A 25,102-nucleotide genomic window follows, 5' to 3' on the forward strand; every position below is an offset into this window, starting at 1 on the left:
AAACACCAACTTCAGTAGTCAGTCAGTCATAGCTGGTGGCACATCCAAAAGGTATCTTTTGGTGATGTGAACTTGTCGAGAGCAACCTCACAATGCCAGATTAGGAATCTCTGATGAACTCTCTTAACAACAACAAACTCACAAGTAATGTCCTCCAACCTACAGAAAGGGTTTTGTTGCCAATATTTACATATAATCAGTAAAGTGATCACATGATTTCCTCACCTCCATCAATATGACCAAAAGCTTCATTGTTGAAAACCATGTTGCCTTCAAGCCTGTACATGATACTGTTTGACAAGACTGGCGTATGAATCATCAAGACAACTATAACCTGGGTGTTCTGAAAACAAGGATGAATACATCATTAAGTAAACACTTACCTGAGAGTTCTGCCGAGACTGATGAATGTCAAGACATCGGCATTTCTTGAAGACCTGCTGCACAAGCTTCTTCAAGGCAAATCTGTCCACTGTGTTACCATATGTGTGACGCTTCAGCTCACTCAGGTCCTTGCCCTGAAAATATAAATGTTGACTCTTTAAATTTGTACATGGCATCACCTGTACATGAAAACCAGTTTCTAAATGGCATTGTGTATTAATAGCTTTCAGTTGTTGGACCTGTGCCACTGTGTACACTTGTCAGAGGGGTAGATCGCTGACTTCATGTGCTGGCGATCAGGTACCTGACTCTGAGGGTTCAAATCCGGTATGGGACTCAAACACCTAACAAATGTTCTGGAATCTCTACTGTAATGAGTGAGTGAGTTTGGCATGTGTAACATGTGTTACATTTGACCACTTTCAAAATGGCACTGTGTATTCATACCTTCATGGCAATGACAAATCTAATTCAGAACTTATAGTCACTTATTTACCACTGATTTCACTTACAACACTATCCCTTACAGCAGAGAACATTAGAATTTGTTTGTTCATCTCATGGTGAATAATATGAACTTAATGTTTAAAAGCATGGAGTAAAATGCCTGAAAATAATGCTCATGTCAGCAATTTTCTAATTCTCATTAATGTAAATTCAGTAATTTCTGAGAAATCTTGTCCCTGAATCAGACATTGATCACTAAGTAAAACAGTGAGTGAGCGAGCTTAGTTTTACGCCACTCTCAGCAAAATTCCAGCTACATGGCGGCAGTCTGTAAATAATCAAGTCTGGACCAAACAATCCAGTGATCAACAGCGTGAGAAAAAAATGTCTTTGTGAGGAATAGCAAAACACTCTTTCATCATGTACAGAATACAATTTAAATGGTTGTAAGTTGTGCTCTGAAATGGAACATAAGGGATGGATGAACAGACAATGAATGGAAGAATGAATGGATGGAAGAATGGATTGATGGATGGATGAATGGAAGAATGGATGGATGATGGACAAATGGATGGACAAATGAATGGATGGATGGATGGAAGAATGGATGGATGAATGGAAGGAAGAATGGATGGATGGATGGACAAATGGATGATGGACAAATGAATGGATGGATGAATGGATGGATGGATGGAAGAATGGATGGATGGATTGATGGAAGAATGGATGGAAGAATGGATGGATGGATGGAAGAATGGACAAATGGATGATGACAAATGAATGGATGGATGGATGGATGAATTGATGAATGGAAGAATGGATGGATGGATTGATGGATGGAAGAATGGACAAATGGATGATGGACAAATGAATGGATGGATGGATGGAATGGATGGATGGATGGATGAATGGAAGAATGGATGGATGATGGATGATGAATGGACAAATGGATGGAAGAATGGACAAATGGATGATGGACAAATGAATGGATGGATGAATGGATAGATGGATGGATGAATGGAAGAATGGATGGATGATGAATGGACAAATGGATGGAAGAATGGATGGATGAATGGATGGATGGATGGATGGATGAATGGACAAAAGGATGGATGATGGAAGAATGGATGGATGAATGGATGGATGGAAGAATGGATGGATGGATGGATGGGCAAAAGGACTGACAGTACCCATTCTTTTAACCCCATCCCTCCTTGCGTCAGGAATAATCAAGATTTACCCTTGTAGATCAGGAACACATATCTCTTAAAGATACAGCCATCAAAAATTCACACTAAGACTGAGTGAGGCACCAGCAAGATGACATTCTGGGATATGAGGGAGACTGGGAATTTTTTCTTTACAAAGTGTGGCAAAGAGTATTGTGAAAAAATATATTTATATATATATTATATGTTTAATAGAAGAATATGTATTGTTTGCTTCACAGGCTTAACCATTGTGATACACATTTTCAGAATAAATATCAAATTGTGGTGCTGCTATTAATATATGATAAAGTTTGTTACTTGAAGAAATGACCAAAAAAACATTCTGTCTCTTAACAAGAAAACACTTAAATGATCATGCTGTGTCAGTTTTTACTTGCAGGAAATGTTTATGAAGAAATAGCAGAAATGCGTCTTGTTAAAGGTACTTCCTCAATGCACAAGACAGCAATATGCATTAATACACAAAAACTGTTTGACATTTTGGCAGATGGGAGTCTGTGTGGGTTGTCATTAAGAGGCTCATGATGCATGGTCTGGTGTTTGTCAAGGCTTATCAATGTCTGATGTTATAATCAGTGGGTTTTGCGTAACAAACACATCCTTAGAATTTAATATTTATAAAAAATAGTTTGTTTTGCACAATCTGTTCAGCCATGACCTACTGGCAGTAAGGGCTGATCTGAGTCCAACATTCTGAGAGAGCGGAGGGCAAAGAAGGTGTGGTTATAAAAATATTCCATTCCTATAGTTACAGGATTATGATATATCGGGTATTATCATCCTCGGGGGGTATTACAAAAAGCAAGGAACACTTCTCACTGGACAAGGCCCTGAGTTTAGTTTTGTCATTTCCTTTCACTGAAGACTTTAGGTTCATCTCTTCAGGGCTCGAAAATTCCACTTGTCCGCTCGTATTGACGAGTAAAATTTTTTTATGGGCAAGTGAAAAACATAATTTGCTCGTCCTAGTGGACGAGTATGCTTTCTGACTCAAAAGTAACATTTTTCTTTTTCCGTGAAGTTCAGCTATCTTAAATGGTGAACCAATTCAATTTTGTCAAGGATTTTGTACAGAAGACAAAGTAAGTAATGTTTATTGTAGTTTTATTCCAAGCAAACATTTTGAAATTAAAAAAATTAAATTTATATTCATTGTGATGCATGATCTATAGGGAAAATACAATTCTAGAAGGACGAGTGGAAAGTTCATATTACTCGCCCTACATGGCGAGTGCAGATTTTTAAATTTTTCGAGCCCTGATCTTGAAGAGGTGTCTGGAACAATATCTCAGTATGAAATCTGGGATCCTTCTCCCTATGAAATATAGTGCTCCATAACACTAGCTTTATGTGAAGAAAGGGATCTCTATTTAAGAAGTTCGCTCTACACCCATGTCTAGTGTAATAACAGCTAATTGATTTCTACTGATGTGACCGACCCCACACACAGATATCCCCCAATATGATAAGATACATGTTACCAATAAAACAAACGATAAAATGTTAAACATCTAAGAACATCTGTGATTATCATGAACCACATGGGAAGACATGATTGTGCCATTTTTACTTTCAATATAAGTAAGTCTCATAGTACTTTAGTTATGTCGAGTCAGATCGTCCAATCTATTTGGTTACCTCTTACGATCAGCATACATTGCCATAGACCGATTCCACCCTGCAATGCCATAGTAATACAAGTTGGATTTGGACCGATTCCAAAACCCTTCAAAGGTGGATTCACCCAGTGGAATGCAATACCTTCAAGTAGTAATACAAGTTGGATTTGGTTCACTGGACAAATTCCACCCTGGAATCCATTCAGATTCCAAAATTAGTCCTTCAAAGTGGATATGGTTGATTTGACCAATTCCACCCTGGAATCCCATCAGAAAACCAAATAAGTCCTACAATGCGCATATGGTTGGTGGCTTGCCATCATACCCTAATTGTTATCGATGTCAATCACTATATCGTCAGGTCCAGACACTATCATATACAGGCTGGTGTAACCCAGGTGTTGGTGAGTCTGGGGGTACACAATAAACAAGTCTCCAGCTATTCCAGTCTTTGTCATTACTACAGACAAACATCATTACTGTTACTATCAAACACACATAAAACATGATTTTCTTTTAATGTTATAACAGGACAAATATTTCTAGCAATAACCAGATGAAACATTCTCTCTTATTTTGGCCTTTCACAAACTTTGGCCAACCAATGACCTCATTTAGTGAAAAGGAGCTTGACTTTAGCCAATCAGGATCAACTTTCTCAAGGTTTAAGGCATTAACTTCAAAATGGTCACTTCAATTTCACACTATGCTTTGAAAAATATTTTTATCTAAGTTTTATTCTAAATTTTGAAAGTGAACTAAAGGGAAGCTCTGTGTTATTAACCTTTTCAAAGTTGCACGACAACAAAAAACAACTCAGTGTTAGACTTTTGTGATCTCATCAGGGATGCTTTGTTTGGCCAGAAGAAAGGTCATTGTGACATCACCTGTAACAAGATGTCCTTAGATCTCATAGTAACAGTTGTGAGCGTTAGGATTGGATATAAACGAGATTGCAAAAACATTGCTCCCAACTTGATATCTGCACACTATTGATGTTTCTAATTGAACAACACAAAACAATGTTAATGCGCATTACTCTAGATCATCAGCAGGAAGAAGTGTATCACAAAATGGACATTCCTGTATGAAATAAAAGTGACAAAACCCTTTCCACATCCATGACAAATCTCTGCAAAAATATATGATCCATATGTGTTTCAAATCAACAGAACTGAAAATAAATCTTGAGTTGAAATGTTTCCTGCAAAAGCCTCAAGGTGTATTAGGTTTTTCAATGTGTATTTTATTTTTCTTCTTCGTTAATTGGCACTGAACTAAACAGGATGAATCCCACACATACATCAGCACCAGAGAACATGAATGATCATTGCTTTGCAGATTTTCAATCAAGACAAAGTCTTTCTTTTACCATTCTGCTTTTCACATATGCATTCTTAACCCCAACACGATTATTCTTCCACAAGAAGATAGAGAAAAATGTTAAGAAAACAACACAATCGGAATGGTTTTTGTCTGGTACTTTCAAGTTTGTTGTCATGAAATATGCCCTCAAAATATCCTAGTTTGGTCAATGACTGAAATATTCATTCCAGCAAGATCCCCATTGTCCCTGTATTTAATCAACACCAAGGTCAATCTTTCTCAGCATCCTGCCAATGTGTGTATGAACTCTGGGCTAATGGACGAGGAATTGGAAAAACTAGTCCGACTTGCACTGAATCAAAATGGCAATGACAGAAATGTTGTGACACAAAGTAATCCTCATGCCAGATTCAGATGTCTGGTGTTGATCAGCGGCTTGCTCCTGACCTGACTGACCTTCTGCCATGGACCAGCATAACTTGGAAGTCCCCATGGGTGGGACAATGTTGTAGCGTGGGCTACTGTTCTTTCTGCCAAGGACCAGCATAACTTGGAAGTCCCCATGAGTGTGACAATGTTGTAACGTGGGCTACTGTTCTTTCTGCCACGGACCAGTCTAACTCGGAAATCCCCATGGGTGTGACAATGTTGTAATGTGGACTACTGTTCTTTCTGCCAAGGCCCAGTATAACTCGGAAATCCCCAGTGGTGGGACAATGTTGTAGCGTGGGCTACTGTTCTTTCTGCCAAGGACCAGCATAACTTGGAAGTCCCCATGGGCGTGAGTGACAATGTTGTAACATGGGCTACTGTTCTTTCTGCCACGGACCAGTCTAACTCGGAAATCCCCATGGGCGTGACAATGTTGTTATGTGGGCTACTGTTCTTTCTGCCAAGGCCCAGTATAACTTGGAAGTCCCCACAGGCATGAGTGACAATGTTGTAATGTGGGCTTCTGTTCTTTCTGCCACGGACCAGTATAACTCGGAAATCCCCATGGGCATGACAATTTTGTAACATGGGCTACTATTCTTTCTGCCACGGACCAGCATAACTCGGAAAAACTCACTGCAGAATTGAGGCTTCATTTAGGGCTTTATCATTGTAGGGAGGGCTAGACAGTAGGAAAAACAATGTGGTTCAGGGACTGTGAGTCAGACTAGGTGTAAGGGAGTCAACTTTTGGTTTCCTGGTGTCCAAGTTCCTTCAATACTCTCCACTACTGGCACATGTAACTGTTATGACAGCTCAGCCACCCAGGTGGAACCTGAGCCAACGTGTGTGTACATCTACATATACATCTGCCTGAATGTCTGTCGGATAGCTTAACCATCAAGTATCCAGTTCAGTGTAACACATGTAAATGCCATTTAATATACTTTCTGCTGCCTATGAAGAACAAGAACTGTCAGCATTGATTCTCCATGTTTATCCTTTGCCAGAAGCTGCATCAATTAGTTCCTGGTGGTTGGTCAGTGATGCCAACTGACGCACAGATAAACACCAGGCCATAATCAGTATTTCACTGATCCTTCTTCAGTGAACCCACCCAACAATTAGTGGCCAGTCTCATGATACACTTCACTCACCTCACCTCATCTTGACCTCAGCCATTGTGAACTGAGAACATTGTGTTGATGTCATGCAGCCAGTGAGTTGGTTCCATGCCACTTGGGACAATACTTCGTTAACATCACATCATGTCACTCAAGTTGACATCATGTGGACAAAAAGCCGATTGGAACACACTTCTGGAGCTTACAACTTTGAGAAAAACATGAGGACAGGATTGGTTCTGATAAATCATGATGAGAGAGTTGCCATTAGTTGGATTAATTGTTCACCCAGACATGTCCATGGGACAATCTACACTGTTTTAATTTGATTTGTTGAACTTGTAATTTTAAAAAACAAACCAAATGACTTTAATTCTAAACTTTTCCCAGCTGAAATAAGAACAGTTTTGCTGAGGACAATATCTTCAATATCTTGTGGATGAACAGGTCAACATATCCTTTAGTTATGGCAACCTCCATGTGCCAAATGACTGATAAGACATGAATTCTGGCAACTCCATGTGTCACACAGGTTTGGTGAAGTCCAGAATTTTGATGCAAACAAGGCAGCGGTTGACAGCATGAGCAACGATTCACAAAATATGGATATGATTTAGCAAGATCAGCCAGGATACACAGTGTTAAAGTCCAATCACAATTGTAACATGTGTCAAAAACATTCAATCACCCTCTAACATAGCATAAGGACCCGATGACTAAACAATGTGACAACCAAATATATAATTTTCAATAGCCTTGCCACAATGGCAAAATCAGGTCAGGTTAGTTTCATGAACTGGGCCATTTGCTAATGTCCCACAATCCAGGGTGTATAACTGATTCACTGTCCAGGAGGATTGGGGCTTAATAAATCACTATCCTCACTAATCCCCACCCATTCCCGTTTGTAGGTCAGATCTCTGCTGACATACTTGTTGGTTGTAAGTCTATCAGTTCCTCAGAAGTAGGAATAAGTCCTTTCAATTGCCAATATTGGCATAAAACTGGAACCCACTAACCCCAATTGAATAAGTCAATATGGCTGCACCCACTGTCCTCTACTCCTGCAACAGACATCTAATGCTCATAGGCGGTCAGTCATAATCAAAACGAATCATCATACATCTTAGAAGATGGGCCAGGAACTCTGGGATGACCACTTGTAACAAGTTTATCTAAAGATGGCCATGGTTTCACTGATGTATGGAGATATGTGAGTGTAGTGAACCGAAGATGGCCATGATTTAACTGACATATTGAAGTACAGTAGACAGGAATTTTGCTCACAAGAGACAGTGTCGTAAACTGAAGATGGCCATAGTTTAGCAGACATACTGAAGTACAGCAGAGGGTCATCTCACTCACAAGAGAAAGTGTTGCAAGCCTACCTTCAACATTCTACCTTCAACAGATTCTGATTGTAAGATATCTTATATTACACTTTCTTAGTAAAGTACAAATTCTAGTACTTTTTTTTAGTTGAGCCCCATCAGGGATTCGAACTAAGAAAGTGTAATCCCAAAATTAACATATCTTACATTTGACCACTTTCTAATGGCATTGTGTAATCATAGATTCTGATTGGTGTGGCCCAATAAGTTCTGCAACATTCTTGGTTCTACAGATTCTAATTGGTGCTGTCTAATATATTCTTCAATTTGTCAATACTTCTTCATTCCTCTGCACATTTCAGGGGCAGTGGGGTAGCCGGAGACCCGGGTTCGATTCCCCACATGGGCACAATGTGTTAAGCCCATTTCTGGTGTCCCCCGCTGTGATATTGCTGGAATATTGCTAAAAGCGGCGTAAAACTAAACTCAGTCAGTCAGTCTGCACATTTCATTTGGTGTGGCCTAATATGATTGGCGTGGCAAAATTCTGTCATAAAAGGATTCAAAGTTAAACATAAATTAACAACATCCCAAAGAAATACCACTTGGTTCCTCTCTTGGCATTTCAGATCAACAACAAAAAAAAGAGATAAAAAATACTCAACACTCCAAACAAAAATCTCTCAGGATTTGCATATTTTATAGATTTGCTTTTTTCTCAAATATGTCCCAGACATTTCTGTCACTGATAGATAAAATAATAATTATACTCCCTAACAGCATAACAGTGTCTGTCAAATATAACCTGAGCTACCAATAACATGACAGATCAAATCAGGAATCGGTCTGATTTCTCTGGTTCCTGACATTATATTGCAGCCCCTGGGACCAACCACTGGCAGCTAGGGATTTCATGCTTCCATAACATAAATAAAACCCAATGAATGTCCTCTGCATCACTGTCCTCATATATGTGTGCACATCCCTGGACAACACATTGCCAAAAAGGGTTGCTTACAAACATACCTATTGCATAGGCACCACTCACTAGAAGACAACACATTGCCAACAAGGGTTGCTTACAAACATACTTATTGCATATGTACCACTCAAAAGAAGATAACACAATGTTTCCAGATAGTTAATCTGGCAGACCATGATACAGATAGTTAGTTCCATATGGCCATAGCAAATCTGGTTTGCCAAAACAGATTAACTATATAGTCTGTTTGCAGAGAAAACGTACCGATGAATTTCACTTTAAACTAAAAAGTAAATAAAATAAAGTGAAATGAAGATTGCGAATCCTCATAATTTTACCTTGCCAACTGAACATGTAAATCTCAGAATTTTATTCAACCTAGGATAAACTATGAAACTATGATTGTTTGTTAAACAACTTTTATCCCAGGTTGAATAAAATTCTGAGATTTAAATGTTCAATTGGCAAGGTAAAATTATGAGTATTCTCAATCTTAATTTCACATTTATTCGAGTTATTATTTTTTTGTTTACAGTGAAATTCAAGTGTACGGTTTCACTGCAAACAGACTATAGTAACATAGAAAAGATTGGGTGATCATGAACTTCAAGAAGTAAAGAGTATTTATTATGAATGTCATTTTATCCAGGTCCTTGAATCCGTTCCTGGTCAGGATTACTTTCATCCATTGTTATCTTACATAGGAATTAGCCCAGAGGTTAAAGTGTTGGCTAACCACACTTAAGACCTGAGTTTGATTCTCCAGGAGGATTAAATCTGAAGATATTGTGTCAAGTCTATTCAAATTTTCCCCCATAACTGGAATATTGTTAAAAAGTTTAAAAAATTAAAACCTTTCTATTTTTTGTTTAACATCACACTCTGCAATATTCCAGCTATACAGTCAAAAATCATTAACTCACTCATGAAATTCACTCACTCACAACCCACCTGCCTGTTTCTACTTTAAAGGAGAATCTTATGTTTACCACTTTTTCCATAGCCAGAACCTGACCTTGACACTTGACCTCTGCTGGCCACAAATCCCAGACAATCTTAGACTGACACTGCATGTGACATGAAGTCAGAGGTCACTTGTATGTGATGGCGTTATTGTCTCATTTACAAAATTCTATGAATCACTAATGACAGATAGCATTCCCCTTGAAACTGACCATTGCACATATCTGCTAATGGTCCTATTAATGGATTTGATTATAACAGATAGATCTAAGACATGCCACTGCTTGTTATTCTGAACTGCTAGATAAGATAAGATATTTATTGTACAGCATTCCATAAAGGAAAAGTGGCAATATTTTATAGTAGTGAGTGAGTGAGGTTAGTTTTATACCGCACTCAGCAATATTCCAGCTATATCGGGGTGGTCTGTAAATAATCGAGTCTGGACCAGACAATCCAGTGATCAACAGCATGAGCATTGATCTGTGCAATTGGAAACCGATGACATGTCAACCAAGTCAGCGAGCCTGATCCCATTAGTCGCCTCTTACGACAAGCATGGGTTACTGAAGATCAATATTCTAACCTGGACCTTCACGGGTAAATTTCTTATAAATTACATACATATACAAAGTAGGTACAAAGAAATAGAAGTACACAGATACATTCCACATATTAATGATGTACATTGTAAAAACTTTACTTGGAAAAACATATGTAGATATTAAAAAATACAATTTGTATGTTTCAGCAACTATCACAGCCAACACCCAGTCAATGGAATAAAACCAGTATGCTAATATTGTCTATACATGGAGTACCTGAAATGTTAATAATCCCCTTAGAGGCCTGATCTTAATATGTTATAGTTTACATGTTCTTTTGAGTGAGTGAGTGAGTGAGTGACTTGGGTTCAGTGCTGTTTTGTTGTGGCATGTCAGCTTCATTGAGAGGAAGGCCTCTTTCCTTGTAAAACTTTGTTAGTAAAATAGACATAAATATTCCACATGCTTGTTTGTTCTTCCACACAGAGTCAAATAGTTGTAATATCAGGTTTTGTAGTTTTGGGTTTGTATGTCAGGCTATTGGCTGCTAAATGTTTTTTGTGGTAAAGACATACATTCCAATTTGGCAGGGCAAAAAACCAGTACCTACAGATAAAATTTGTCACCACTTTTCATGGCTTCAGGGTGACAGAATCTATTAACACATTTCAGAAAAAAGTAACACTTGTTAAGCTAGGGAAAACAGTTGACACATAACAGTTTTTGTAATTAAACAGAAAAAAGGTTGTTGAAATACAAAAGTTGTAGAAATAATCTTGTATAGGGTTTGGGGGAACAGGAAAGGGTTCAGTTGAGTTGAGATGGAAGTGTTTATGGTTTACGGGTGACCACTCCCAACACATCCTTCTGATGAAATCACACATGGGCATCTGGATGAAGAGACAACCAGCATTAAGGTCATTGAGGAGGCAACCCAGAAAGCCATTTACTTGACAACTTTATCGATGGATGTTTCTGAAGGTTCCAGGAGGGTCAATACAGTCCAACCACAATTTCAAGGATGGCCAAGTCCACCATTAACGCACAGATCAAGATATCTGCTCCTGAGAGACAAACAAAGGCTGGATCGGAATGGCATGCCAATTGGAATTGAAATGATAGCTTAAGGTGTAACGGTCCCCCGTTACCCCTCAGTCTTTGTAATAGTTGTTCAGATTTACTGAATGCTGTTCAGGGACAGTTCCTGTCTCTATTATAGACTCTGTTCTGTTTTGTTTACGGATGAAGTGGGAATTGCTAAAGCATGGACAGACATTTGGGTTTAAAGCGGATTTGATAAGAAATCAAGCTGTCGACACAAGAGGTCAGTTTAGCCTGGCAGGAAATTCCAAAGTGATGCAAATTTTCCATCATTACCTAGTATAGATGAGAGCCATAAATACAAGCATGTTCCTGACACACCAACCATAACTGGGCAAATCTGTCCACTGTGGACCAAATCAACAAACCTGTTTCATATTCACAAAGTAGCATGAAAGCAGAGCCTTCTCTGGGTGAGTGAGTGAGTTTAGTTTTACACCACTTTTACCTATAATCCAGCAATATCAGCAATATCATGGAGACACCAGAAATGGACTTCACACATTATTCCTATGTGGGGAATCAAACCCAGATCTTTGGTGTGACGGGCAACTGCTTCAACTACTAGGGTATAGTTCCATCACACTGCTCAGAGAAAAGAGATTCTTTCTCACATTCTGACATATCAACAACACTTTCAAAATAGTCCATGTTTTTATTATTTTGTTTTAACTCTGCTGCCCAAACCTGTATCTGTATACAAGACTGCATTCTGAAAAACAAACAAAGAAGGAAAGTTTCAAGTCACCAAGTTGACAAGTGCTCACCCCTTGCCAGTATGGAGATGACTGCAACCATTCACAAACACCAATTCTAGTTTGTACCTTTCAGGAATTACAGTGTCAAAAGGTTTCTGCCCCACATCACACCATGTGTAACAGTTCACGCCTGGAAATAACTTTTTCAACCATTTAAGTGAAAAATGAATTCCCATTAGCATTGTTTTTATTTCACTTTCAATTGGACTCACTTGGAATACTTTTTGCAATTTATGAAAATATTGCTTGGCATGTAAAGAAAATAATATCATGAGACCACTTCAGTTGCTCCCTGGCTCCAAGCTGAATAAGTTCTTTCACCCTAGTCAAACAATGTCTGATAGAATTGATAAAAACTGTCAATTTGTTGTTGGGGACTATTAATCCCAGAGTGGGTGTTGTCCCTATAGACACTTCACTAGGGAAATCTCACAACATACCATTACTAAACCACGAAGCTCCAGAAGTACTTAACAGCTGTAACAGCAGAACAGCCTTAATAAGACATCACGAACATTCCTGAACTCTGGGTTTTGCTCCACTAAGAGATCTTAGCATATCTCACATACTACTTAAACATAGATTGACTATAATAGCACTTAGTTCAGTCACTTCAGCTAATGGGGCCGTGCATGCATGAATGTGTTACCATATTGGATGTGTTTACCACCTGTTTCAGGCAAAGTCTTAACGTTCTGAAAACTCTAACTGTGCTTTATCAAAATATCAACATTTGTACATTCAGTGAAGCATTCAGAAGCTTCCATCCATCCATCCATCCATCCATCCATCCATCCATCCATCCATATATTTGAATTGCGCCAATATCCAGCTCAGAATCTCAAAGATGCTTTGCTTTCCATCAATCATTGACTGTCATTCTCAACGGCACAAAACATTTTTAATCTCAACTCCCTGGGGATCATACAACATCTGTTAAAATACATTAATGTGGAATTGGTCCTCAAAATATAGTATAGGTGAAATTGAGACAATTAAGACTATTTGTAGAAACTGGGGTCTTGGCAATGATTTCATCTTTAGTTTTACTTTGGAATTTGGTTTAAAATACTGTACCAATTCAAGCAAAACTGTATTGGTTAGTTATGGCTTTCAGGGCATCCCCCACACCAAACAGTGTTACCTCATGGAATGATATACATCACTCGACTAACCAGGGTCATACCACAAGGGAGCTTAATCATTCTTCAAATGCCATTCTGTTCCGTCTGTTGCATCACTACATTCTTCTCTGACTTCTAACAACCACTTATCCATCACTCGGACAATGTACATTCTGGTTTATTGGACCCGAGTTTCAAATCTTTGATGTGTAATTACCAACAAATGAGACACCCCAACAGGCACAGTTGTCCCGTTTGATTGATACACTAAAGTATTAAGTGTGGTATGTGAAACATTTGTCTATATTCCCCAGTTGAGCAATACACAGTGCTTACATTACTTCTGCTCCTGTTAGGGTTGACTGGTATAATGATGTTTGTCAGGGTTCTGTTGGTGAATCACCCTAATCATGGCTGAGTGTTTTACCAGGCTCAGTATCTGCTGTCTGATTGTTTAACATGACACTGTAACACCTGTGATACTAACAATTTATCTAACACCCATTAAATTTCAATATAAATGAGGCAGCAAACATATCTCAATTTAAATTTCAAATTTTAAAAAGCCAGAGCGCTGTAGTTCACCTGATCTAGACAGTCTACAAAGACAGACATTTAACAAATGTTACTGTCAACATTAGATTGCCCTTTATCAAATATGATACGCGCAACTTTCGTAATGTTTGTGAATTTGCATGATTTAACTTTACATGCTTTTACAAACATGTGTTTGTGATTGAGCCACTGGTGAGGCAGGTTACACTAGTCTAGTGTCAACACTGTTTGAAAGTCATTCAAACACACATAATCATGATATCACTAGAATTGTACCATGGGCTGTTTTTCACAGAGATTTCTTATGAACATGGAAATTGTTTTGTTGCTTTTAATCACATACAAAGTTTCAACTATAAAGTCTTTACATACCAAGGAATATACATTTTTCTCTACTTGTTTCAAAATAAGGATTGTGACACATACTTCTTCAAACTCACAGCATCCTACACACAAAATTTCATTACATTCTGAATAAAAACTGACAAGACAAATGACCTTAAACAGCTTTATACATGTGGATTTGAAAGATCAAAGGATTTAGTAGAGCCAATAGTAGCCATTTTTTATTTCTATTCCAGATGCTGGGAACTTTGTATTCCACAAGGTGGCGATCTCATCTACGATTCAGACCAATGGCCATTTAAACATGTCAGCAGAAACTTTGGCATCTGAAAGCCATATTTTTATTCCGAACTTCATGCCTTGAACTAACTTTCAACCCCTTACAGTAATAACTTATTGTAATAAACACCAACACAATTCAGCTGAAACCATCATTGCATTTCAGACAAAAATGTCACATGTAAAAAGTTCCTAGACAATGATACAGATGACAATGAAGTGTGAAACAACTCTCACATGACATGCTGGTTTGATTGGCTTATAATGTCAAAATTAACTGAAGAAATGAACTTTTAAAAACATAACAATAAAATAAAATAAAACCATAACATAAATGAAACATGGTGATTGGTAAACTACATTTCCAATATCAGTGTTGGATCATACATAAAGTGACACACCACACAGATGTAACCTGATGAAGATGAAGATCAGTGTAGATTACAGATGTTGTCAGCAGATGGTTTCCTGTTGTACATACTGATAACAGTCTATGAAACTGATGTAATGGCTGAAGGACATCTAAATTACACAACTGTCAACTCCATGGCTGTTGCACATGTGCATTCATTACTTCATTACTTTTTGCAACAGAAATCATACAAACAATAAAAAATAAATAAAAACAAATTGCAACCACATCATGTACAAAATTAGTTTGACATTATTTTTTGACCAAATTGATCAGTTGAAGCTTGGTTGATGCTAAAGATATGTAGAGTTCCATTATTAATACATAAGAAAATAATTCCCTATGGTTTCTGAGAAACACCACATTTTTGCATTCTTATAAAGTAAAAATACCAAAGGTATCTTGGCCGCGTCTGATGATCCATTTGTCTCTATGGCAGAAATAATCTGATCCAACAAGTACAATAGAAGTCGCCTGAGTTATAGGCAATGATGGTGGCTGTGACATGTGATAGCTTTAGACAACCTGAAGTCAAGGTGAGATATGGACATGTGATAGCTTTAGACAACCTGAAGTCAAGGTGAGATATGGACATATAATAGCACAAGACAACCTGAAGTCAAGGTGAGATATGGACCAGTCAAACATCACATGACAGAGCAAGCATGACTAGCTGACATCACAGTCTTTGATTCTCAAAAATAATGATGGGTCTTCATAAGGGTATACAAAGTCATAAAAATGTGCACATTTGGGTGTTTCCTAACTCAATCTGTTCTGGACAATCTTTGCAAAACAACAATTATAAATTCACAAAATATCTGAAACATTCCCTGTCCTCTAGCTGCCCCGAAGGTCGTGAGGTTGCCTCGTGGTCAATGTGTTTTTGCTCATCACACCATAGACTTGTGATCAAATCCCCACATGGTACAATGTTCAAAGCATATTTCTGATATCCTCGTCATGATATTACTAAATGCATAGATGCAAATCTATTCTTACAAAATCATCTATATATTACAAACTGTGTTATCATGAAATGACATATTGTTGCAGATGAAAGCTTGCTATTATTATTTGCTCCTGAAAACTTGATAATATTGATCTAAAGTGGGAAAATATTGAAATCCATTGTGTAAGTTTGCCAATATTTATCTTTATAGCTTACACATTTTAAAATGAATCTCATCTCCTTGTAGCTGACCTGAATCATAAAGATATATTTTTATACTTTGAACGACAGAATTGGACCAATAGAATCTAGTAACATGAGAAGGAACGAACAGAGTCTATAGCACAGGAGCTGGATGTCAATCATGACTCTTCAATATGTGATTTCCCACAGCCATTATCACTCAAAGTCTGAGCTTTCGGCACCATGTGGTTCTTGAGAATACAATTTTAAAACTATTAGTAAACTTTGAGTTTAATTTATTTTTAACAAGACAAACGGTAAAGAAATAAAATAAACATTTAAATAAATGAGGATGTCTTTATGAAAAGGAACAGTTTCATTAGTCAAGCACACACACTTCACTTCTTCAAATTTGTATTACGTTTTCTCCTTTACTATAAAGTGAAGGAGAGTGAACTTTGCTTGGACAATCCTTGTGACAACCTCTCCTAATTCTGCTTCATCCCTTTCTGTTTGAAGGGGGAAATAGCTGTGAAAATAGTATGAATGGACCCCAAGAAAATCAGTGATGACACCAGGTGTTTGCAGAAAAGGGTCACCATGTCCTACATTACTGTAACACCAACCATTCCCACAGTTTGTTTAAAAAATATAAGTATTTATGGTAATGAGCAAAAAGACATTCAAAACATTGGTGCTGTGCCCCTGGCCAGACAATCCAGTGATTGTGCCAACAATCCATGCCATCTAGCACCAGGCATACAATGGAGCAACTCAAGCCCGGAACCCCTGTGTGGACTTAGGTACAGATGCATGGTGCAATAGACTATGATTATATAGAGGCCTCCCATGCTTCCATTTCAACTCATGTCACATTGTGTATTCACCTGCAAACATTCTGATATATATTCATCAGGCTACAAGTGTGTCCCCACCTCCACTTCTTCAGTTAATTACTCAACAATTACCACTCGCTTATCAACAAATCATTCACCTGATGAAGGGGCAAGGAATAGCCCAGAAACCTTGTGTATACAATAGAAGATGAAGTTGGCTTCCATAATATTTTGTCTTATAATATCACTCTTACTTGACAATGACATAACTATCTTAATCAAAATGTTGCATCATAGTAGAATAAAGTTCTAACAAAGTATCTTACCTTTCTCATAACACTCATTTAGACGTTTTTCCCAGAAGGAAAAGTTTCAATGACCCAAACCACTAAGAAAATGAATGTGCCATAAATTAATAAAATTAATTCTAAAACTTGTTGTCACATACAGCATCAGGAGGAAGTATCATCAAGTTTTCCAAACACTGAGAGTAACATCATAGCAACACTCTTATGCAAATATGCTGAAAAAGGCATTGGCTGTAATGAAGCTTAGGTTCCCCCCAACGACACCTCTGTCCTTGAATAATAGGATCAGTTACCATCAAACTTCAAACCAGACTGATAAATGGTGAAATCTCAATAAAAACAAAAAAATGGGTTTCCAATAAACCTGATCATAACAGAAATACCATGCTGGTAAGTGATTTGTGTTATGATTGTAGAGGCTGTCACCCACTGTGTGCAGCTATCATGGACATACAGTAATATTTCACATTCATGAAAATGATAGCTTTATAAAAATAAACATACAAGTAAATTTGATTTTATCATAAAAGAAAGAGCAGTTGATACATTTATCTAAAATGTGTTACGTTTTTAAACCTCGAATATACGACACACATACACTTAATGGGGTTGCAGTGACACGAAGGGCACAGTGACCCAGCCCTCTGCTTTCCATGTCCCATAAACCCACCATTCAGAGTATGGTTTTATGTTGTTTTTAGGAACATTCTATCAGTGTCATGGCAGGAGTGCCACAAGTCTCGCACATATAAACCCACCCTTCAGTCTACGTTTTTATGTTGTGTTTAGGAACATTACATCAGTATCATGGCAGGAGGTGCCACAAATCTTGCACTTCATACTCATGTGGGGAATAAACCCAAAGCCTTCGAAATGACAAGCAATTTTTTTAACTCCACTGCCTAACTGCCAGAATAACATGGGTGATTATGGGATTAATTGCACCCCAGGCTAAAATCTGTTGCCGCTCTGCAATCAAAACCTCTGAAGCATGACATGGTAGCAGCTCATTGGTTGTAAAAGGGATAAAGCCACTTTGTGTCCATTGTACCGATCTGGACACCATCCTTTGAAGCATTAATGAGGCATGTACGATAATTTGATGGAAAAAAATATTCAAATATCCTTCTTTAGATATAAGAGATCTACTGATATAATTATCAATCTGGGGCTGCTAAATGTTCCTGGGGAATACTCTAAATCTTGAAATGAATGCGTCTACAATAAAATGCAAGTGCAGGACAAAATTTAACTGTGAGATGCAATATGGAATTACATAATTAAGCTATGGTTCACCGGTTTCTGTTTGATTGGCCTTTTAGAAGTTAATGAGCAATGAGAAAGGCATTCCACAATATGACTGACATTCTTTATCATATTATGATACATGATTTGGTATAGAACCCTGTGTGATCAAGTAAGAGAGAGGTGCTACAGTACAGACTTACATACGTCTAACAGAGATCAACAAAACCACATGGAGGTATGCATGAAATGGAATTATCAACAATGGATGTTGGTAATTACTGCAGTAACAACTGGAGGAAGCCAACTGAATGGGTAGTGGAACAAAATGTCCATAGCTGATACGTTAATTAAGGATGATAGCTGGAGTGCTCTGATCAGTTCATTGTAGGCAGACTGGATGAGATATCCTTGGTGTCTATTGATTGAGGGCTTTAGTTGTCTTTTTGAAGTCCTGGAGTTTTTAAATAATGTTTCTACATTGTCCCACTTGATGTTCTGGCTAGGGCAGCTGATGATCGTGACAAATATGGCTGATTTTCTGCCTGATTTGGTGCACAGAACCAAAAGCCGTATTTTACACCGTGGAAACAAATGTAAATACAGTAGGAAATACATGCTATGACCGGATTTGCGTACATCTCTTGATGCTTCCTTTCTTAGGGAGTTTATTTCATATGAAGCTACACCTTTTAAACATACTCCTAGTATACACAATATTTTTCACAGCCTTCTGCAGGTTCATTCAACTTATATAATTAGCAGAAAAAAATGTTTGTGTGCTAAAACTTTGTGTATTAGATTATATATGATGATTAATGTCATTAAAAAACAACATAATATAAGTATTATATATATTGTTTATGTCACATGGTTTTGTATAAAGAGTTCAGTACCATGACATGAAATCACGTGAACGTAATCGCCTGGCACCGTAGCCAAAACAGTGCAGAAACTGTTGATCCTTGTTGCAGAGCACTATCTCCTATCATATCATTAGTTATACCTTTCACACAGAAAATATCCATATCCTTCATGGACTGTTTCTAGATTCTGTTCAGAATGTCAGGTAGAGGCACAATGTGAGCAAATGTTGACCACTTCATGCTATGCTAGTCTGTGGCTGCATCATATTGATGCCCAGTAATCAGGGCTTAAATGCCTGGATGTAGACATCCTTTGAGTCTCTACACTGAAACACAAGAAATCTCTTTGAAGTATGACAGAAGCAAGGAGCATGTTTGATGTAACTAAAGACATCTGTACTTGCTACAGTATAGCCTTGCATGTAGGTTTTCCTTCTGTTGTTCTATTTCAGGATCTGTATGACAGACTAAAGACATCTGTACTTGCTACGGTATAGCCTTGCATGTAGGTTTTCCTTCTGTTGTTCTATTTCAGGATCGGTATGACAGACTAAAGACATCTGTACTTGCTACGGTATAGCCTTGCATGTAGGTTTTCCTTCTGTTGTTCTATTTCAGGATCGGTATGACAGACTAAAGACATCTGTACTTGCTACGGTATAGCCTTGCATGTAGGTTTTCCTTCTGTTGTTCTATTTCAGGATCTGTATGACAGACTAAAGACATCTGTACTTGCTACAGTATAGCCTTGCATGTAGGTTTTCCTTCTGTTGTTCTATTTCAGGATCTGTATGACAGACTAAAGACATCTGTACTTGCTACGGTATAGCCTTGCATGTAGGTTTTCCTTCTGTTGTTCTATTTCAGGATCTGTATGACAGACTAAAGACATCTGTACTTGCTATGGTATAGCCTTGCATGTAGGTTTTCCTTCTGTTGTTCTATTTCAGGATCTGTATGACAGACTTAAGACATCTGTACTTGCTGCAGTATAGCCTTGCATGTAGGTTTTCCTTCTGTTGTTCTATTTCAGGATCTGTATGACAGACTAAAGACATCTGTACTTGCTATAGTATAGCCTTGCATGTAGGTTTTCCTTCTGTTGTTCTATTTCAGGATCTGTATGACAGACTTAAAGACATCTGTACTTGCTGCAGTATAGCCTTGCATGTAGGTTTTCCTTCTGTTGTTCTATTTCAGGATCTGTATGACAGACTTAAGACATCTGTACTTGCTGCAGTATAGCCTTGCATGTAGGTTTTCCTTCTGTTGTTCTATTTCAGGATCTGTATGACAGACTAAAGACATCTGTACTTGCTACAGTATAGCCTTGCATGTAGGTTTTCCTTCTGTTGTTCTATTTCAGGATCTGTATGACAGACTTAAGACATCTGTACTTGCTACAGTATAGCCTTGCATGTAGGTTTTCCTTCTGTTGTTCTATTTCAGGATCTGTATGACAGACTTAAGACATCTGTACTTGCTGCAGTATAGCCTTGCATGTAGGTTTTCCTTCTGTTGTTCTATTTCAGGATCGGTATGACAGACTAAAGACATCTGTACTTGCTACGGTATAGCCTTGCATGTAGGTTTTCCTTCTGTTGTTCTATTTCAGGATCGGTATGACAGAATAAAGACATCTGTACTTGCTGCAGTATAGCCTTGCATGTAGGTTTTCCTTCTGTTGTTCTATTTCAGGATCGGTATGACAGAATAAAGACATCTGTACTTGCTGCAGTATAGCCTTGCATGTAGGTTTTCCTTCTGTTGTTCTATTTCAGGATGGTATGACAGACTAGTCAGGTCAGGTGATCAGGCCTGCTTCAAGGATTAATTAATTCTTTTAAATCTAATATTGTAATAAAACATAAAACTGCTCCTCAATACTTTGATTTTGGACCGAGAATCACTAATATCACCCTTACAAAACTATGTTACATGTGTAGTCAATTGAATTATGATCTATTCTGAGCTGGTATAAGGGATAACCAAGTTGTTCTTGTGGACATGTTTGTGAAAGTTGTTATCATTACCTATTTGACTGTCAATTATATACGGTACAGAGACCTCCATGATGACTAATTTATGCAGCGTTAGCGATGTGAATATAAACTATGAGTTACTATTGCATGGCAATACAGATCTGACTGTTCACATAAATCAAAACACATTTAAAATTGTTCAAACATATATTTATCAATCAAAACAATTTTCTTAAAGAACCACTAAACTTTGTTTTTTGTTACTCTCTTAACCATTACATATGAAAGATTTGTGGTTAGTCTTATGCGGAACACCAAATTTATTCTTTAAAAACTTGTGGTTAATTAATACCAAGCGATTAAAAGTGGCCAAAAAGTCGCCTGCTTCCCTCTCGACCGCCAACGAAACCACAGACAGGTTACGTAACTCTGTCGCCAGAGCACTGCAGTGACGTCATATGAGGAACGCATTTTCAGTTAGTTGTATAGAAAGTGTGTAGCACGCTTCATCATTTTGATGATTTTATTACGAACGATCTATTATGTTAATCGCTGCTTTGTCGTCAATTGCTCCTAGGGTCGGGTGATGGTGTCACCATGCACAGATTTCCACAGGACCCCGCAGTTCGTAAGCTAAATGGGTTATGTTTGTGAGTGCGGTTTAGCGCTAGGGAAGCCTGAAACGATATCTTACTTGTGTTCAGATCGCTTCACGGAAGTTAAAGAATCAAAACTACTTACTAGTTATAGTAAAATATGTATATGATTGATGACCATAAAGATTTTCCATAACACAACTTGTAACATAACGATTTCTTCCTCGAAGTGAGGTTGTGGTCAAGTAACAATAATATTGTAAGTAGTATTATATTGATTCCACTCGCTGCCAGGAGAGAAATTGTTATGTTATACGCTATGTCATGCAAAATCCTATTAATATCAATAAAATACATATTTTTTACTAGTAGAAAGTAGTTTTGATTTTGTAACTCGGTGAAAACAAACCTAAATAGCATTTATCCACAGACTGGCGGATGTTCCCGACAGGGCCGCCATTTTGAAAATCGTAAAGTCTGTTAGAATTAATGAGATTATAGTTTGTTTTCACTGCTAGAAAATCAAAACTACTTTCTACTCGTAGTTAAATATGTATTGGAATCATAACCAAAAGGATTTTGCATGACACAACTTATAACATAACGATTTCTTCCACGGAAGCCAGGTGGGGTCAAGTCACAATACTGCGCCGATAAATTTCTTGCTACATTCACATGGTTAATGTCCACTCACCAGTATGTAGATACTAGTCAATGTGCTCTTTATATTTGGTCTTATAATCCTAATTAGTTTATTATCATACTTTTATGCATTTTGAAACTAAATAAAAAGCTGACGATCTGCTGATACTTATAGTGAATTTATAACAGAACTGTAATATCTAGACATTTTATAGTTTGCCAATGTGAATCATAATTCGCATAATAATAACACCCTAGTGTATGTTGTCTGTCTCATTACACTTCACGGCTAAAACAATGATTCTGTTGAATGCTACTTACAAATGAATAAAAACAAAATGCAAATATTAAAATTAAAACAGATTAAAGTTATAGGAACAATATCAGGCCATTACCTTGTTTGAGGAATGTATCCATCAATATCCACAAACTGTTCCAAATGATGTGTCTTTTAACAGTTTAATATACGAAAAAGTGATAAATCTTTTCAGGTATTGGTGTATAGTCTCATTGGTCACCCAAGATAGCACACCTGGCAACTAATTGCATAATGTCCGCCTTTCATTAAAACAGTAATTTAGTTAGCCAATAATGGGCAATCAATCAATGTATTGCCGGTTAATCCTTTGAAAGAAGGACGTTGTGTTTACGCAGACACCCGACACGGCAGAGTGTATTCAGTATAGATTAGTAAATCTACATACATAAACACTACCTTTGACAATTCCGCTGTGTAAGATAAAAGTAATTAATCAATCAGCGTGTTATCGGTTAATCCTTTGATCGATGTTTATAATGTTGAATATTTACTCCAGACACAAGAAATGCCAAATGGGAACCTTTGTCGGGTAATCTAAGTGTGTTACCACTAATTATACCTGTTATAAATTCATTAACTGACCATCAAGTGAATGATGACAAATAACATGTGTAGGTTTATACCACCTAACACGGGTTACAACAAGGGAGTATTAATTGCTGTATTGCATGTGAAAACTTATGGGCCGACACTGTTTTGAGAATACAAAGAGATTTTTACATGACATGATTAAATATCGAGGTAAAAAAACCCACAGAAATGGGATCAATTTGGATCAGTCATTATACAAATAGGGCCTAACGACACCAATCAATTGTGACAGAAGCGCCTATGAAAACAAGTTGTAACTCGAAACTAGGCAAAGCAGGAGACAAAATTAAATGACAGTAGATTGTGAGAACATATAGCTTTCATTTTCCACAACAATTGTCACGATTTCAGGTTTATACAAGCCTGTAAACAAGAAAATTTACCCCCTAAAATGTAGATGAATTCTGCATCGGCCCTCAAAGCTATTCCTCATATGACGTCACAGAGTCGCGCCGCTCTGATTGGTTGAAATTTCGTTCGCGGGTGAGAATTGTGCACTGTTGTCAAAAAGGTCGATTTAAGTCAATTAAAGGTCGAAATGAGTAGTTTTAATGATGGGGTTTCATTTATAACGATGCCAGTTAGTGATTTATGTATTTTTAACCCCTAGGGTTTATGTGACCTTTAATTATTGCATTGTTCCACTCTTTCCCATCTTTTTGTTCTTCTCTGTCCATCTTGTAGAAAGAATGTAAATAGTACTATGTAAATACTACGGAGAGGGTGTTTTAAGTTGTATAACTTGTACTTAATCCTCTTCTCATGAATAAAATATGTTTCAAACAAAACAAGGATTAACTTGTTTTTTGGTTGCTGTTCAACAGCTGATTCCAATTTCCATGATGCACAAATAATGATAAATTGGCAGTTACATAAATCATAACAAAACAATCAAATGCACACCAAATGTAAATATTTAAAGCAATCTATATTAACATGAAGGGTTGTTTTGTTTCCAGTCAGGGTTATGTTGATTGATACTACAGCATTACGAAATGCTTCACTTGAAATGGAAGATACACCCATTGCACTTAGAACTAGAATGAACTCTAGACCCAGTTGATGCTCAAAATGGATTAATGTGAATGTTTGCTGAACGTTTGGTGTATGTTGGAGTCATACAAGGGCTAGATGAGCTGCTGAAGATTGGGGTTACCCCTTCAGGTGGCGTGGTTGCATTTCCAGATGCCACACAGATTCCTTTTGGTAAATAGAGCAATCTCTGTAACTACAAATAGACATGCTGTTCCTTCATATATACATGATCTAGCTGAAGGCCTTATGATGACACTGTCCCAATGATTCCATGATGTGTGAAACATTAACAGTGCAGTAACTCTCCACTCGATTGATAATGTAATCATGTGACACACTGACTTTAATCGGAAATGAAAGACAGCTGGCTTGGTAACATTCCTCTGGTGAGGTCACTCGCTACCATCAATACTGCAGGATTGACGTTGTACTGTTGATGTTCATCAGCTGATGAATGCAGTGCCTCGAGTGACCTAATTCCACAATGCGTGAAATATTGACATTTATGTAACTCTCCGCTTGGTTGACAACATGATCATGTGACATCCTGAAATCGAGAAATAAACAACAATTGGCTGGGTAGTATTC

General features: G+C 37.6%; 1 protein-coding gene across 1 annotated transcript in view; it reads right to left on the reverse strand.

Annotated features, from left to right (window-relative positions):
* Positions 1 to 208: 208 nt before the first annotated feature.
* LOC124273812 (ATP-dependent DNA helicase Q4-like) overlaps positions 209 to 25,102 on the reverse strand; it is a 259,456-nt gene continuing 234,562 nt past the window's right edge. Inside the window, exons 15-16 of the mRNA XM_046709120.1 lie at positions 384 to 518; positions 209 to 343 (exon numbers count right to left, since the gene is read on the reverse strand). Of these exons, the coding sequence (XP_046565076.1) occupies positions 209 to 343; positions 384 to 518 (270 nt within the window). The remainder of the gene's footprint in view (positions 344 to 383; positions 519 to 25,102) is intronic.

The sequence above is a fragment of the Haliotis rubra genome, unplaced genomic scaffold (genome assembly GCF_003918875.1).
Source record: "Haliotis rubra isolate DU_JTF1 unplaced genomic scaffold, ASM391887v1 Scf184, whole genome shotgun sequence".
NCBI classification, from domain to species: domain Eukaryota; kingdom Metazoa; phylum Mollusca; class Gastropoda; order Lepetellida; family Haliotidae; genus Haliotis; species Haliotis rubra.